The sequence below is a fragment of the Dendrobates tinctorius genome, unplaced genomic scaffold, assembly GCF_039654945.1.
Source record: "Dendrobates tinctorius isolate UK_male_01 unplaced genomic scaffold, ASM3965494v1 ptg000162l, whole genome shotgun sequence".
In the NCBI taxonomy this organism is placed as follows: Eukaryota; Metazoa; Chordata; class Amphibia; order Anura; family Dendrobatidae; genus Dendrobates; species Dendrobates tinctorius.
This window is the reverse complement of record NW_027361829.1, coordinates 30,171,626-30,190,144: the sequence shown is the minus strand read 5'-3', so window position 1 is coordinate 30,190,144 and position 18,519 is coordinate 30,171,626. Positions and strand designations below refer to the sequence as shown.

The following is an 18,519-nucleotide window of genomic DNA, read 5'->3' as shown; positions in this document are numbered from 1 at the left end:
ATGGAGATTAAGCAATTATCTGATCATGTGGAGCAGCTAAGTGTGGGGAATTTCCGCCTATCTTGCTCATTCACATGCTGCTGAACCAAAGATCCCTACTCCTGATGTGTTTTTTGGGGATCGGTCTAAATTTTTGAATTTTAAGAATAATTGTAAATTATTTTTTGCCTTGAAGCCTAACTCATCGGGGAGCTCCGTGCAGCAGGTTAAAATTGTCATCTCTTTGCTGCGCGGCGATCCCCACGATTGGGCGTTTTCTTTGAAACCTGATGATCCTATTCTGACTGATGTGAATGCATTTTTTCAGGCCTTGGGGTTGTTGTATGATGAACCTAATGCTATTGATCAGGCTGAAAAGGCCCTGTTGGCATTGAGCCAGGGTCGGGATTCTGCAGAGTTGTACTGTCAAAAATTCCGAAGGTGGGTGGTCCTTACTACCTGGAATGATGGTGCCTTGGCAGCTCTCTTTTGGAAGGGTTTGTCAGAAACCGTAAAAGATACTATGGTGGGATTTCCTGTTCCCTCTGGTCTTGACGATTCTATGTCATTAGCCATTCAGGTTGATCGGCGTTTGCGTGAACGCAAAACCGCACGAGAGGTGTTGCCACCTGTTGAACAAATGTCTTAACCTATGCAATGTGATAGAGTTTTGTCTAGGGCACAACGTCAGGAGTTCAGAAGGCGTAATAAGCTGTGTTTCTTCTGTGGTGATGCCTCGCATATGATTTCTGTCCGTCCTAAATGAGAGAAACGTTTTGCACACACATTTGTTGTGGGTGGTGTTCAACCTAAGTTTCTTCTGGCAATTACTCTGATCTCTCCCTGTCCACATTTTCCACTAAGGTTTTTGTGGATTCGGGAGCAGCTCTGAACCTGATGGACTTGGATTTTGCTAAAAGTTGTGGGTTTCCTATGACACCTCTGCGGACGCCTATCCCTTTGAGGGGTATTGATGCTACTCCTTTGGCGAAGAATAAACCTCAGTTTTGGACCCAGGTGGTAATGCGGGTCGCCCCAGACCATCAAGAAAATTGCAGATTTTTGGTGTTGCATAATTTGCATGATACCATCGTTCTGGGGTTTCCCTGGTTGCAAATCCATAATCTAGTTTTGGATTGGAAATCTGTGTCTGTGGTGAGTTGGGGTTGTCGGTGTGCCCTTAGGCTAGTTTCACACTTGCTTTTTTTTGCAGCGCGTTTTTCCCGCAAAAAAACGCATTAAAAAAACGCATACAAATGCATACAAACGCTGCGTTTTTTTCCAGCATTTTAATGCGCATGCAGGAAAAAAACGCAGCGTTTTTGCGCGTTTGTATGCGTTTTTTGTGCGTTTGCGTTTTTTTACAGATTTTGGAAAAACCCCACAAAAAAGAAAAAACAACCATTCAACAACACACAAGACCAATGGGACTTCATTGTGGGTGTGGTATGTTAATATATATACACCCTGTCTACAGTATTCTTCACATTTGCTTGATTCTTCTCGTGACCATGGATCTGCGCTGGAAGAGTTTTCACTTCAACTTGGATTTGGACATCGCGATGGCTCAGGCGTATGCAGTTGCTTGCCATGAACAAAGGAAGAGAGAGAGGCAGCGAAGACGGCGGCGTATGTGGATACATCCGATTGTTGAACTCCGGGAGAGCCGTGGGGCATACCATACCCTCTACAGCGAGCTCCAGTCAAACCCGGAGAAATTTACAGATTATATCCGGATGTCCCACGAAAGTTTCATGGATTTGCTTGCTCGTGTCCAACAATCCATCCGGAGACAGGACACACAGCTCCGTCGTGCGATTCCTCCTGAGGAACGGCTACTGGTGACATTACGGTATGTTTTAAAAACAAAGGGGTGTGGTCTGATGTTTTTTTTTGTAAATTTAGTATTCAAAACCTTGGGTAATTAGTTTTCGTGAATGTACTAATATTTTTTTTATAGTTTTTAAAAATAATATACATAAATATTAATTTTACTTCTTTGTCTGTTCACAGATTCCTGGCGACTGGAGAAACCCTATCCTCACTACACTTCCAGTACCGTATTGGAATCTCTACCTTGTCTGGAATTGTTGCTGACACCTGCCGGGCTCTCTGGAATGTTCTTTGCCCAGAATTTATGCCCCTGCCCACCGCTGAAAAGTGGATGGAAATTGCTGACAAATTCTGGACAGTATGCAATTTTCCCAACTGTTTGGGAGCTGTTGATGGGAAACACATACGGATCATCAAACCCCAAAGAACGGGATCTGAGTACTATAATTACAAAAAGTACTTTTCAATAGTACTCATTGCAATTGCGGATGCCGGATGTATGTTTGTAGCAGTGGACATTGGAGCATTTGGCCGTGGTAATGACTCGCAGGCTTTTAAAAACTCAGACATGGGCCGGAGGTTGTATGGCAACCAATTTAATTTCCCTATGCCACGGCCTCTTCCTCACACCGAAGCTCCGCCACTGCCCTTTGTAATGGTTGGCGATGAGGCTTTTCAAATGTGCGGAAACTTACTGAAACCCTACTCCAGCCGGGACTTGGACCACACCAAAAAAATTTTTAATTACAGGCTGACCAGGGCCAGAAGAACTGTCGAGTGTGCTTTTGGGATTCTTGTTTCCAGATGGCGAATTCTGGGCACGGCCATTAATCTTAAACTTGAAACAGTCGATGAGGTGGTGAAGGCCTGTGTGGTTCTACATAACTTTGTGATGGCTAAAGAGCACCCGACCTTTGAACTGGACGATGATGCTCCTAACCCATTGCCTGAATTCACTCAGCACACTCTCAGGTCATCCGTTGAAGTTGGCCAAATGAGGGACAAATTTGCGGCCTACTTTATTTCTGATGTAGGACGGGTGCACTGGCAAGATGAAATGGTGTAATGTTGTTGTTTATGGTAATAAAAATCCTTATTTGATACCATTACTGAGTGCACTATATTTTTTAAACTCCGATTAATTAAAAAACTTCCCATGTATAACTGAATTTTATTATGTTCACACACCTGGGCAGGTAAATACACATACGAGTTAAAATGCAGCATTGCTAGTCTGCGTTAAATATATTGGAATGAGCAAAGCTGCAGGCCATGAATCAGGAAACCATTTTTTTTCAAGATAAAATTGTGCAAATAGTTTAAAACAAAGTATGTGATTTTCTCAAAACACAACACTCAAAACCCAACCCCAATGAAAGTCCATGGGGAATACAAGTCAGCATTGAGTGGATGAATGTAATCTGCTCCATTAAAAGTTATTACACTAGGCCTTTGAATGACTATACTAGGCCGTGGTATTTCAAATATGAGTATACTAGGCCTTGGGGCTAGTAGTATAGTAATATGTGAAATACCACGGCCTAGTATAGTCATACCAAGGCCTACTGTAATAACTCGATTTTTAACAACTAGCATCTTGTTTCACCAAAAACAAACTGGTGAAACTAGAAAGAAACTTATTTTTTAGACAAGTTTCAACAGTTTGTTTTTCATGAAACCAGATTCTATTTTGTAAAACTAGAGTTATTACACTAGGCCTTGGAATGACTATACTAGGCCGTGGTATTTCAAATATGAGTATACTAGGCCTTGGGGCTAGTAGTATATGTGAAATACCACGGCCTAGTATAGTCATACCAAGGCCTACTGTAATAACTCGATTTTTAACAACTAGCATCTTGTTTCACCAAAAACAAACTGGTGAAACTAGAAAGAAACTTATTTTTTAGACAAGTTTCAACAGTTTGTTTTTCATAAAACCAGATTCTATTTTGTAAAACTAGAGTTATTACACTAGGCCTTGGAATGACTATACTAGGCCGTGGTATTTCAAATATGAGTATACTAGGCCTTGGGGCTAGTAGTATATGTGAAATACCACGGCCTAGTATAGTCATACCAAGGCCTACTGTAATAACTCGATTTTTAACAACTAGCATCTTGTTTCACCAAAAACAAACTGGTGAAACTAGAAAGAAACTTATTTTTTAGACAAGTTTCAACAGTTTGTTTTTCATGAAACCAGATTCTATTTTGTAAAACTAGAGTTATTACACTAGGCCTTGGAATGACTATACTAGGCCGTGGTATTTCAAATATGAGTATACTAGGCCTTGGGGCTAGTAGTATATGTGAAATACCACGGCCTAGTATAGTCATACCAAGGCCTACTGTAATAACTCGATTTTTAACAACTAGCATTTTAAACAACTAGCATCTTGTTTCACCAAAAACAAAGTGGTGAAACTAGAAAGAAACTTTATTTTTTAGACAAGTTTCAACAATTTGTTTTTCATGAAACCAGATTCTATTTGGTAAAACTAGAGTTATTACACTAGGCCTTTGAATGACTATACTAGTCCATGTTATTTCACATATGACTATACTAGCCCTTGGGTTGGTTTTTAACATGTATTTACCCATCAGTGTGTGTGAGCGGCGCAAACAACATTAATGAAACTTATTAATGGTGAACCACAAATGTAAATTTATTTTTTATCACAAAAAAAAAATTTAAAAATTATTTTTTACGGCGTTTGGGGGCAGATGGTTTCAATTTGGGGGTGTGCAGGGAATATGCAACACTTGCAGTTGAAGACGGTGTTTGAGGGGAAGGGGCAACAAAACTTGTGGGGGAAGGTAGTCCAGTTAAGGGAATTAAACTTGGAACACTTGTAGGAGAGGAAATCTGTTCAGTTACATTAGTTGTAATGGCATGTCGCCGTAGGCTTGTGTGCCTGGACCGACTTTGGCCCAATGCCCGCCTTGATTGATTTCGCCTTGAAGTAGGGGCAAATATGGAATGTAGGTCCCCCGTCTGCTGGTATGGCTGCTGCTGCTGAGGTGGCGGCTGCTGCTGCAGAGGTTGCGGCTGCTGCTGAGGTGGCGGCTGCTGCTGAGGTGGCGGCTGCTGCTGAGGTGGCAGCTGCTGCTGAGGTGGTTGCTGCTGCTGAGGTGGTTGCTGCTGCTGCTGAGGTGGCGGCTGCTGCTGAGGTGGTTGCTGCTGCTGCTGAGGTGGCGGCTGCTGCTGAGGTGGCTGCTGCTGCTGAGGTGGCGTCTGCTGAGTTGGCTGCTGCTGCTGAGGTGGCTGATGCTGCTCTTCTTGGTCAGTGCTCGTCCTTGCAGGAGGACTGGTGGCGGCAGTGATGGCCCAGGTTTGCAGAGTGGTGGTGGCAGGGCTACTACATGTTGTTGTAGCGGCAGGGCTGTTCCATGTTTGCCTAGTGGTGGCTGAGCTCCACGCATGCATGGGATTGGCGGTGGTGCTCCAGACAGGAGCAGCGCTTGCCATGGTGGTGTCGGTGAAGTGACCAGCTGCACTCAGACTTGTGGTGGTGTAACGGTGGGTGTCCAGCCTTTGAAGAGAGGTGTCCGTGCAGTGGTATGCAGCACAAGTCGGTAGTGAGGTGAAGCGAGTCAATGGTGGCACAGGTGGAAAGGACACCACTGACTGCTGACCGTACCGATTATGCTGCATAGCCTGCAAGAAAGCATTGTTGCAGGCCTGCAGCACATTCAGCTGTTGATCAGGACTAAGGTGTTCCGCCATGCCCTTTTCAATCTTACTAAAAAAATGGTGTGCTGGTCTGTTGAGGTCGGCCTCCAGACGGTCAAGGCGCTGTTCTACAGAATTGAAGCGGTGTTCAAAGTGGTTAAAACCACGTTCCATCAGTGCAAAACCGCTTTCAACTCTGTCGGACAGTGACTTGAGGCTGGAATTAAATGTCTCGCTCAAATGCATAAACTCGGGCAAGACATTCCTGTCCAAGGCCCTCTGCCGCTGGCGGGTAGTGCCCGCATAACCAGTGGCAGAGACCTGGGACAGGGGAACACCTGATGGCCCAGCTTCCTGGTCACCAGCTGTGTGTGTGTGGGACCTGCAAGGTGCTTCCTGGCTGTCGGATGGCTGGGACGGGTCAGAGGACGTCCGACGAAGGACCGCTCCAGGGCCAGGTTGCAGGGTGCTGCTCCAGGTGCTGTGGAAGAAAGGAAAATCATTACTACCATGCCTTTACAAGAAGCATCAGCTGTGGATTAGAAAAACACAGATTAATAAAAATAAAAACCCAAAATGTATAATACTTACGATCTTGTGGCAAGGACCGGTCTTAGGAACTGCAACGCGTGATAGTGACGGTATCTAGTTCTGGTCCTTGACGCAGATCCACTGCGAACCTGGCCCTCAGCACGAACATCACTGTTGAAGCGGTCCTTGATCGAACGCCAACGTGTTCGGACTTTGTCCACTGTTGATAAAAAAAAACAGTGCCGTCAAGTACAACAGTCACTGCTTCACAATTTAGCAATACAATACTCAAAGCAGTCACTGTACACCCCGATGACACTGTTGGGTTTCCTGCTAGAATACACCTAGCACGAAACCCAACAGTGCCGTCAAGGACAACAGTCACTGCGGCACAATGTAGCAATACAATACTCAAAGCAGTCACTGTAGACCACGATGACACTGTTGGGTTTCCTGCTAGAATACGCCTAGCACGAAACCCAACAGTGCCGTCAAGGACAACAGTCACTGCGGCACAATGTAGCAATACAATACTCAAAGCAGTCACTGTAGACCACGATGACACTGTTGGGTTTCCTGCTAGAATACGCCTAGCACGAAACCCAACAGTGCCATCAAGGACAACAGTCACTGCGGCACAATGTAGCAATACAATACTCAAAGCAGTCACTGTAGACCACGATGACACTGTTGGGTTTCCTGCTAGAATACGCCTAGCACGAAACCCAACAGTGCCGTCAAGGACAACAGTCACTGCGGCACAATGTAGCAATACAATACTCAAAGCAGTCACTGTAGACCCCGATGACACTGTTGGGTTTCCTGCTCGAATACGCCTAGCACGAAACCCAACAGTGCCGTCAAGGACAACAGTCACTGCGGCACAATGTAGCAATACAATACTCAAAGCAGTCACTGTAGACCCCGATGACACTGTTGGGTTTCCTGCTCGAATACGCCTAGCACGAAACCCAACAGTGCCGTCAAGGACAACAGTCACTGCGGCACAATGTAGCAATACAATACTCAAAGCAGTCACTGTAGACCACGATGACACTGTTGGGTTTCCTGCTAGAATACGCCTAGCACGAAACCCAACAGTGCCGTCAAGGACAACAGTCACTGCGGCACAATACAGAGCAGGGAAATACTCACTAAACGCCTTTTTGGCGGATGCTGTGGCGCTGTCCCAGCCATCCATCAACGCTGCGGCCACCTCATTCCATAGCCGCCGTGTCACCACATTGTCCTTGTACAGCCGGTCACGGCTGTCCCACAACGGCGAACGCTCCTGGACCAGGCTGATGAGCTGCTCATTATCCAGGTAGACGTCTTCATCCCGTTGTGGAACCTAGACAAAACACATTCATTAGAATAATCAAATTTAAATTGACTAAAAAGTTACAAAAAAAGAAAAAAAAAAAAGAGTAAAAATAGAAGATAAAAAAAAAAAAAAAACATTACAAATCATTTGATACTTACATTACGTATCACCACCGGGACTTGGCTTCGCTGCTCCTGCTGTTCGCCCTCACTATTCCCGTCCGCAGATGATGATGACGATGTCTGAAAGTTGAAAAAAACGTAAGAGATTTGGAGAAGCAGCAGATATACTTACCAGATGCACGAAAATAATCACCTCACGGTCTGCTTGCACCAATTCCTGCCGCGATGGGGAATACTCCGATTCTGAAGACATACTGCATGTAAAAATAATAAAAATCATTAGTACATACATAATTTAAAAGGACAGGCATATAATGTAATATACTCACATTCTTCGCTGATATAATGTGTTCTTGGTTGAATGTCTGCTCTTCAATCTGTCTAGTGTAGTAGTGGCAGAGTTTTGGCAGGCACCTCCTTTATATAGCCTTTTTTTTTTGGACTTTAGAAGATTCTAACTAGGATAAAAAGTGGACACCACCCAAAAAACGCTGCGCTAAAAAAGCGCATACCTGCGCATGCCAGTGCGCACGTATGCGCATCCATAGGCTATAATGGCCATTTTTAGCGCAAAACGTGCGCATACGTGCGCATGCGATTTTTTCAAGGGCCAAAAAATGCAACATGCAGCGTCTGGAAAATACCAACGCACACCCCAAAAAAACGCAGCGCATGAAAATCGCATACATGCGCTTACAAGTGCGCAGGTATGCGCACCCATGTTAAATATAGGGGAAAAATCGCATGCGCACGTATGCGTTTTTTTCCAGCGCTAAAAAACGCAAATGTGAAACCAGCCTTAGTGATGCTCCTGTTTTCTCCACCTCTCCCCAGTCGCATGATGTTCCTGACTATTTGGCTGATTATTATGATGTATTTAGTGAGAATGAGTCTGCGTCTTTGCCTCCTCATAGGAGTTATGACTGTGCAATCGAGCTGAACCCTGGGTGTAAATTTCCCAAGGGTCGACTTTTCAATTTATCTGTACCCGAACACGAGGCTATGCGATCCTATATTAAGGAGTCGTTGGAGAAGGGTCATATTAGACCATCCTCTTCACCCTTAGGTGCTGGTTTTCTTTTCGTGGCTAAGAAAGATTGGTCATTAAGGCCTTGTATTGACTATCGTTCCCTCAACAAAATTACTGTTAAATATCAGTATCCGTTACCCCTGATTTCTGATCTATTCTCCAGAGTTAAAGGTGCTTGCTGGTTTACAAAGCTTGACCTCAGGGGGGCGTATAATCTTATTCACATTAAGCATGGGGATGAATGGAAGACGGCGTTTAATACTCCGGAGGGACATTTTGAGTATCTGGTGATTCCTTTTGGGCTCACTAATGCCCCTTCTGTCTTCCAGTGCTTCATGAATGATATTTTCCGAGACTTGGTGGATAAATTTTTGATCATCTATCTGGATGATATTTTGATCTTTTACAAGAATTGGGACTCTCATGTGGAACATGTTCGGACTATGTTCCGGATTTTGAGGGAGAATTCCCTGTATGTCAAGGGATCAAGATGCCTTTTTGGTGTACAGAGGATTTCATTTTTGGGATTTATTTTGTCTCCATCAACTATTGAAATGGACCAGGCCAAGGTACAGGCCATTTATGATTGGGTTCAGCCCACTTCTTTGAAGGCACATCCAGAAATTTTTGGGTTTTGCTAATTTTTATCGTAAATTTATAGCTAATTTTTCTGGCATTGCCAAACCATTGACTGATTTGACTAAGAAGGGTGCTGATGTGCTGAATTGGTCTCCGGAGGCTGTTTCTTCCTTTCAGGAGCTGAAGCGAAGGTTCACTTCTGCTCCGGTTTTGTGGCAACCTGATGTCTCACTCCCGTTTCAGGTAGAGGTGGACGCTTCTGAGATTGGTGCAGGAGCTGTTTTGTCCCAAAAAGATCCTGTAACATCTAAAATGAATCCCTGTGCTTTCTTTTCCCGAAAGTTCTCCCCATCCGAACGTAACTATGATGTGGGGAATCGGGAACTGTTAGCCATGAAAAGGGCATTTGAGGAGTGGAGACATTGGTTGGAGGGAGCTAAACATCAAGTCGTGGTCCTTACTGACCACAAGAATTTGATTTACCTGGAGTCGGCCAAACGCTTGAATCCTAGACAGGCTAGGTGGGCCTTGTTTTTCACACGTTTTGATTTTGTGGTCTCTTTTCTTCCGGGCAGTAAGAATGTCAAGGCAGATGCCCTCTCTAGGAGTTTCTTTGCAGATTCTCCTGTTGTGACCAAGCCTGCTACCATCTTAGGTGAGGGGGTAGTTCTTTCTGCCATCTCGCCCGATTTGAGACGTGCTCTGGAAAAGTATCAGGATGGCAAACCTGAGCATTGTCCCATTGGAAAATTGTATGTTCCTGACCAGTGGAGGAAGAGAGTGATGTCTGAAGTTCATTGCTCTGCATTGGCTGGTCATCCAGGTATTTTTGGTACTAGAGATTTGGTGAGTCGGTCTTTTTGGTGGCCCGCCTTGTCTCGTGATGTCAGGAATTTTGTGCAGTCCTGTGGGACTTGCTCTCGGTCTAAACCTTGTTCTTGCTCTAGTGGGTTGTTGAGGCCTTTGCCGGTGCCCAGGAGGCCATGGACCCATATTTCAATGGATTTTATCTCTGATATGCCTGTCTCTCAGAGAATGACTGTTATTTGGGTGATTTGTGATAGATTCTCTAAGATGGTCCATCTTGTACCACTCCCTAAGTTGCCATCTTCCTCAGAGTTGGTGCCTTTGTTTTTGCAACAGGTGGTTCGCTTGCATGGGATTCCTAAGAACATTGTATCTGACAGAGGAGTTCAGTTTGTGTCTAGATTTTGGAGGACTTTCTGTTCCAAGCTGGGAATTCAGTTGTCCTTCTCCTCTGCGTTTCACCCTCAAACCAATGGGCAGACGGAGAGAACAAACCAGACTTTGGAGTCGTATTTGAGATGTTTTATTTCTGCTGATCAGGATGATTGGGTTTCATTTTTGCCCTTTGCCGAATTTGCTTTAAATAATAGAGCTAGTTCTGCCACTTTGATGTCACCTTTTTTTTGTAACTTTGGGTTTCATCCTCGATTCTCTTCAGGGCAGGTGGAGCCTTCTGCCTGCCCAGGTGTTGACACTGTGGTGGAGAGAATGCACCAGATCTGGGACCAAGTGGTGGATAAGTTGTCTCTCTCCCAGGAAAAGGCCCAGCGGCTTTCCAACCGGCATAGGACCATTGGTCCCCAGTTTAAGGTGGGTGATATGGTTTGATTGTCATCAAAAAATATCGCTATGAAGGTGGCTTCTCCAAAGTTTAAACCTAGATTTATTGGACCTTACAAGATTTTGGAGATTCTTAATCCAGTCTCTTTTCGATTGTCTCTTCCTGTTACTTTTAAGATCCATAAGGTGTTTCATAAGTCTCTGTTAAAGAGGTTTGTTGATCCAGTAGTTCCTGTGGTGGCACCTCCTGACCCGGTATTGGTTGAAGGTAATGTGGAATATGAGGTTAAGAAGATACTGGATTCTCGCCTGGCTAGACAGAGACTCCAGTATTTGGTTAAATGGAAGGGTTATGGTCAGGAGGATAATTCTTGGGTCCCTGCATCCAATATTCATGCTGAAAGATTGGTTCGTGCCTTTCATCGGGCCCATCCTGATTGCCCTGGTGGCGTGGATGAGGGTTCGGTGACCCCTCCTCAAGGGGGAGGTACTGTTGTGAGTTCATTTTCCCCTTCACCGTCGATGTCTGATGAACTCCCTCTTCTGGTGAAGGAAGCGAGTGAGGCTGATTACCAAACACCTGGTCTGGTAGATGATGACTGGGTAACAGGAAATTCTGACTGGATATAAGGCAGCCGACGCCCTTCTGAGTCGCTGGTGATTTCTCTGCTGGATTCTTGGAGACCAGTCTGATTCCTGCTTCCCAAAGATAAGTTTTTGCTCTGCTATTGAACTTATTAGTTTTGTTTTGTTTTCCTTGTTTTTTGGAGTTCAGCCATCCCCAGTCGGGGATGTGCTGAGTTCCATTTTTGTCTCTGATCAGTTTGTCTCTTTGCTCTGTCTTCAGAATTTACCTGAGTGCTGATATAGTCTTTTTGAAGTCCTAGCGACTTCAGGGCCTGTTTTTCCTATCAGACAGTTGGCACATTTTTTGGTAGGGTTTTTTACGGATTGCAGACAGCAGCTTTTATATCCTGTCCTTTTTAGTTAGCTTGGGCCCCATCGTTTGCTCAACCTATCTTTCTATCTGTGTTAGTGTTTTCATCTTGCTTCACCGTCATTATTTGTTGGGGGCTGCCTATTGCTTTGGGGTCTGCTCTGGGGCAGTTTAGATTTCCCCTTTCTTTCTTTAGGCCTATTTAGTTCTCCGGCTGTGATCGAAGGGTCTAGGGCATCGTAGGAACCCCCCACGGCTACTGTTAGTTGTTGTGGATAGGATCAGGGGTCTGCAATCCGATAGCTACCAACCTCTCCGGTTTTCTGGACTTAGCTTGTATTTTTGTTTTTTCCTCCTTCGGTGACTCATTCATAACAGAAGGGCCTCCCCCGACGGAGCATCCTTGTTTCGCTTTGAGATTCAGGGCCATCTCTGACCCATGACAAATTTGAGGTCCCTACTGACTTCTTTTTTGTCTCAGTCAACTCTTCGGGTATATCTGGATTTCCTTCCGGAATTCCTCCACCATTGTGGTTCGGTGACAATGTTAACACATACCTCACCACTTCTGGACTGTTATGAACAGGTCACCAAGGAGGATGGCAGGAATAGGCTAGGCCACCAGGAAACCAGAAAGGTTGGTCACTTAGCGAATTGCAGACCCTTAATCCTAACAGCTAGAGTTGAGCGAAACGGGTCGAAAAATTTCAAAAGTCTCCGACTTTTGGCAAAGTCGGGTTTCATGAAACGAAACCCGACCCTAGGATGAGGTCGGCCACGAGCTCGGCGACTTAAGCGCCAAAGTCGCGTTTCAAAAGTTTGTTTTGCGCTCTTTTTCAGCCAATCAGGATCCACGGACAGTGTGGGCAACGTGATAACATAGGCAGGGGTCACCACCATCTTTCAGAAGGGCATGCAAGTGATTGGCTTGCTTTGGTGGGCGTCACAGGGGGTATAAAAGGGCGTGCACGCTGACCGCCATGTTACTCATGCTGATCTCAGAATAGGGAGAGCTGCTGCTGCTGATTTTGTAGGGAGAGCGTTAGGCAGGGAAGAAGACACCAAAAACTGCTTCTGCTGCTAGCGATTTTGCCTGTACAACACACCAGTCACTGTGTGTGCAGTGCAAGTGGAGGCTATATTTTGCTGGATCAGCGGTGTTGGTTGTTAGGCTGCCTTCTAAGACTTCCTGACGGCTGCATTTCTGTTTACCCACTGCTCTGCAAACTGCTTTTTTAAAAGCAATCCCAATTTTTTTTTTGTCCTGGTGAGGTACTGAGCATGCATTTTTTCACACCATACAGCGGTGCACACTCCTCACACAGTACCGTGTAAAGGCTGTTATCACAGCCACAGTGAAGCTAACTGTGTCACTCTGTAAGGATAAGTCAAGGACATGTTCCGTTCTTACAGACCTGCACCTTCTAGTTTTGTCTAGCTTTCAAACAGTTAAATATATTTGCTGTTTGATCACATTCAAAACTATAGAGAGACAGCGTGTGTCAGTCCGTATACTTAAAAAACACGGAGCTTGACAATTTTACGCACACCGGACAGCAGTGTACGTGCACGCTCCTCTCTCAGTACCGTGTAACGGCTGTTATCACGGCCACAGTGAAGCTGTGTGTCAGTCTGTAAGGATAAGTCGAGGACATGTTCCGTTCTTACAGACCTGCACCTTCTAGTTTTGTCTAGTTTTCAAACAGTTAAATATATTTGCTGTTTGATCACATTCAAAACTATACAGACACAGCGTGTGTCAGTCCGTATACTTAAAAAACGCGGAGCTTGACAATTTTACGTACACCGGACAGCCATGTACGTGCACGCTCCTCTCTCAGTACCGTGTAACGGCTGCTATCACGGCTACAGTGAAGCTATCTGTGTGTCGCTCTGTAAGGATAAGTCGAGGACTTGTTCCGTTTTTACAGACCTACACTCTAGGGAGATTCCTATTCTGCCCAAATCTATATACACCTTGTAGTTTGTCATACACTAGCCAATTTCTGCCTGTGACATAGCGCTGTGATATTCACTGGGCCTCACACAATTCAAAAGTGTCCAGTGTCCACAAGTGTGTGCTGAAATTCAAAATCTCCGTTATTCTCTAGTCACATTTTTCACACCTGCGACATCGAGCCTGTGACATAGCGCTGTGATATTCAGTGGGCCTCACACAATCCAAAAGTGTCCAGTGTCCACAAGTGTGTGCAGAAATGCAAAATCTCCGTTATCCTCTAGTGACATTTTTCACACCTGCGACATAGCGCTGTGATATTCAGTGGGCCTCACACAATCCAAAAGTGTCCAGTGTCAACAAGTGTGTGCAGAAATGCAAAATCTCCGTTATCCTCTAGTGACATTTTTCACACCTGCGACGTCGAGCCTGTGACATAGCGCTGTGATATTCAGTGGGCCTCACACAATCCAAAAGTGTCCAGTGTCCACAAGTGTGTGCAGAAATTCAAAATCTCCGTTATCCTCTAGTCACATTTTTCAAACTTGCGACATCGAGCCTGTGACATAGCGCTGTGATATTCAGTGGGCCTCACACAATCCAAAAGTGTCCAGTGTCCACAAGTGTGTGCAGAAATTCAAAATCTCCCTTATCCTCTATTGACATTTTTCACACCTGCGACATCGAGCCTGAGACATAGCGTTGTGATATTCAGTGGGCTTCACACAATCCAAAAGTGTCCAGTGTCCACAAGTGTGTGCAGAAGTTCAAAATCTCCGTTATCCTCTATTGACATTTTTCACACCTGCGACATCGAGCCTGTGACATAGCGCTGTGATATTCAGTGGGCCTCACACATTCCAAAAGTGTCCAGTGTCCACAAGTGTGTTCAGAAATTCTACGTCTCCCCTGTCCTATAGACACCTTGTACCTTGTTTTACATTACTATATAGTTTGTGGGATTTTGTGTACATTTTTACCAAAAATGAGGAAGGCTGGTGGAAGAGGCCGTGGAATTGGGCGGGGGTTGGCAGCTGGTAATGATGGTGTTGGTGGTGGATCTGATGGTAGTGGCAAAAGCAAAATAGGACCGAATGCAGGAGGTGTTGAGCCTGCGTCATCGTCTGGCTACACAAGGCCTCGAAGGCTTAGTTTTCTAGGAGTTGGCAAACCGCTTTTAAAGCCAGAGCTTCAGGAAAAAGTTTTGTCTTACATTGCTGACTCAGCCTCCAGCTCTATCGCCTCCTCTTCTGAAGTTGTAAAAAATAAAAGCACTGAGTCGTCATTGGAGGCTCATGTTCATGAACCACACCTTTCCTTGTGTCCTTCACCCCAACCAAGATTGAAGGATGACGCAAACTACTGATTACTCCATGGAGCTGTTTTCACATACCATGCCTGGATTATCAAGTGAAATGGTGAATTACCCAGGCCAAGATGAATCTGACATGGAGTGCACTGATGCACAGCCACTGATAGATGATTCTGCTGGTACATTCACTCAGAGCACAACATTGTCCTCGCAGTGTACAGAGCCAGATTCTGACCCTGATGAGACTCAGGTGCCCCTTCCCGCACACTATACCACCATACACGGTGACACAGAGGAAGGTGCACATGACATTGAAGAGGAGGTGATGGATGACTCAGTTGTTGACCCAGATTGGCATCCATTGGGGGAAGAGGGTGCTGCTTCCAATAGCTCAGATGAGGAGGAGGAGCATCCACAGCAGACATCGACATCGCAACAGCTGTTATCTGGCAGGCCCGGAGCACTCCAAAGACAGGTTCCAAAAATCAAAAGAGTTGCTGGACAGCTTGTCCAGAGGGTCAAAATATCACAGCGTGCTAGGCCACAAAATGTCTGCCAAAGTAGGAAGAGTTCAGTGTGGCACTTTTTTGAACAAAATCCTCATGATCAGGCCAAGGTTATCTGTAAGAAGTGCGCAAAGACCTTTAGCCGAGGGAAAAATCTGAAAAATTTGAATACCAGTTGCATGCTTAGACATTTAACCAGCATTCACTTGCAAGCGTGGACACAACACCAAACCTCAAGTACCACATGTGCAACTGATCACAAAGAAGGTAGTCAGCAACGCTACATTGTTTCCCCCACTGTAAGCCCACCGGTTAGCACAGCAGCAAATGTTGAGGTGTCATTGCAAGGCCACAGCAGTCAGGGAATCCCACTGTTATATCAACGAAAGACTGAATCTAGGCCATCAGAAGAACACCAACTCCATCACCATCATCAACCATCTCTCAGTCCGCCCTGTCCACCGCTAGTTCCACCATATGCAGCTCTCAAGTCCAGCTCACCCTCCCAGACACTATGAGTAGGTCAAGAAAGTACTCAGTCTCTCATCCGCGTACACTGGGTTTGAACGCCCACATTGCCAAACTAATCTTGTTAGAGATGATGCCCTATCGGTTGGTGGAAAGCGCAGCTTTCCGCGAACACATGGCCTATGCAGTACCACGCTATGACCTACCCAGTCGCCACTTCTCTCGCAAAGCCATCCCAGCCCTCCACCATCATGTGAAAGACCGCATTGTCCATGCACTCAAGCAGTCAGTGAGTGGAAAGGTGCACCTCACATCTGATGCATGGTCCAGTCGGCATGGCCAGGGCCGTTACGTGTCCATCACTGCGCACTGGGTTAATGTGGTGGATGCAGGGTCCACAGGGGACTGTGGTGGTGGGACAGTGCTGCCTAGCCCACGGTATAGGAAACAGTTGGCTGTAGGCGTTCGACCCTCCTCCTCCTCCTCCAGAAGCGAAAGCTTGTCCACAGAACGCAGTCGTACGAGCACTCCATCTGCAGCTGCCACTGTTGCACACGAGGTGTCCCCCTATCGAGCAGCTAGTGGAAAGCGTTAGCAGGCTGTGTTGCAGATGATGTGTTTGGGCGACAGACACACCGCCGAGGTGCTGGCCGAGTACTTTCAGCGACAAACTGAGTCAGGGCTGGGCAGTGTACATCTTGAGGCAGGCAAGGTAGTTAGTGATAACGGCCGTAATTTTGTGGCAGCCATAGCCCTTTCAAAACTCAGCCACATACCCTGCTTGGCTCACACCTTGAACCTGGTGGTGCAGTGCTTCCTCAATAATTATCCGGAGTAAAAAGCCCTGCTCCAGAAGGTGCAAAGACTGTGCGCGCACATCCGCCGGTCGCCTGTACACTCCATTCGTATGCAGAAGCTGCAGCGATTGCTCCACCTTCCCAACCACCGCCTCATTATCGACATTGCAACAAGGTGGATCTCCACCCTGCACATGGTTGAGCGGCTGTGCAAGCAGAGGCAGGCCATAATGCATTTGTGGGAGGATACACGGCCAGGCACTTTGAGAGCAGACATGGAGTTGACAGGTGTGCAGTGGTCGAAGCTGAAAGACCTCTATAAAGTCCTTCAGTGTTTTAAGGAATGCACACGGCTGGTAATCGCAGACGACGCCATCCTAAGCATGAGCATCCCACTTATGCGTCTGCTCATGCAAACTTTGACGCACCTTAAGGAGCAGGCGTCTGCAGCCAATGTTGATGAGGAGGAAGAGGAGGAGGGAATCCTTGATGACATTCAGCCATTGTCTGCTCAGGGACCTCTCCTGGACGAGGTGGAGGAAGAAGAGGAGGAGGAGGATGATGATGGGGATGATTACTTAGGGGAGGAGGATGCATCTCGTGGGGCAAGTGAAAATGTTGGCGTGGCAAGGTCTGGTACAGGGTTTGTGCGTGACTGGAGGGATGTGGATTTGCCAGAAAGTGCTCCTCCACCCAGCACTCGCAGTGCATCATTGACACCGGGAACATTGGCCCACATGTCAGATTATGCCTTGCAGATCCTAAAAGGGACCCACGCATTGCCAAAATGATGAAAGATGATGACTACTGGTTGGCCAGCATCCTGGATCCACGCTATAAAGGCAAATTACAAAACATCATGCCACAGGAGAACCTTGACCTAATATTGGCTACTAAACAAGCAACTCTGGTTAACCGGTTGGTTGAGGCATTCCCAGCACACAGCAGCGGTGATGGTTCTCACACGAGCCGTACGGGCCGGGGGCAGCTTGGCAGAGGTGTTCTTGGTGCACACAGCAGAAGTGGCGTTGGAGACAGGGGTTTCATGACAATGTTGTGGACTGATTTTTCGCGGACCGCTCACACAACTGGTAATACTGCATCGATGGAAAGTGACAGGAGACAGCAGTTGTCAACTATGGTTAACAACTACTTTTCCTCCCATATCGATGTTCTCCCGCACAGGTCATTCCCCTTTGACTATTGGGCCGCTAAACTGGACACCTGGCCTGAATTGGCACAATATGCCTTACAGGAGCTCGCTTGCCCAGCTGCAAGTGTGCTATCGGAAAGAGACTTCAGTGCAGCTGGATCAATCCTGACAGAAAAAAGGACCCGTCTGTCAACCCAAAATGTGGATGATCTAACCTTCATTAAAATGAACCATGCATGGGTTTCCAAGGATTTTGTCCCACCTTCCCTTGATGACACATAGGTTGCCAGAAAAATGGCTTGCTTTGGTCCTCCTCCTATTCCGCGAACTTGACTATTTCGCCTTTTGCAGCAGCTGAATGACCCACATCTACATATGCCACTTTGTAAACCTCCCTAAGTGGGCGGCCCCCCCCATGGCCGGGGTCACCACCTAGCGCACAAAACCGTGCGAGTGTGAGTGCCGTTGCCCTGGACAGGTGGGTAGGCCGACTCTTGGGCGCGGGCACTGGCATAGGGTCCCTCATAGTGCAATCAAGTGTCTCTGACAGTGGTGGTGCACACCCGCCGTCAGACACACCGCCGTACTTTGAGGGGCCCAGTGCCAGTGCCGATGCCCACGAGTGTGCCCCCCTTGCTTGGGCAGGGCCCCAGCATTTGCAATGTTTAGCTCTCCCTGCTCCTCCGCTGTGTAGTCTGGCCTGTCAAATCCTTCACTGGGACTGCCAC

At 46.4% G+C, this 18,519-nt stretch overlaps 1 protein-coding gene across 2 annotated transcripts in view; it reads left to right on the top strand.

Annotated features, from left to right (window-relative positions):
- The window catches only part of PDE1C (phosphodiesterase 1C), a 1,540,979-nt gene that overhangs the window by 1,498,026 nt on the left and 24,434 nt on the right, over positions 1-18,519 (top strand). The window contains exon 17 of one of the 2 annotated variants that reach the window (XM_073549936.1): positions 9,770-9,784. The exons of the other annotated variant lie outside the window; for it this stretch is intronic. Within the exon in view, the coding sequence (XP_073406037.1) occupies positions 9,770-9,784 (15 nt within the window). The remainder of the gene's footprint in view (positions 1-9,769; positions 9,785-18,519) is intronic. 2 annotated transcript variants of the gene reach the window in all.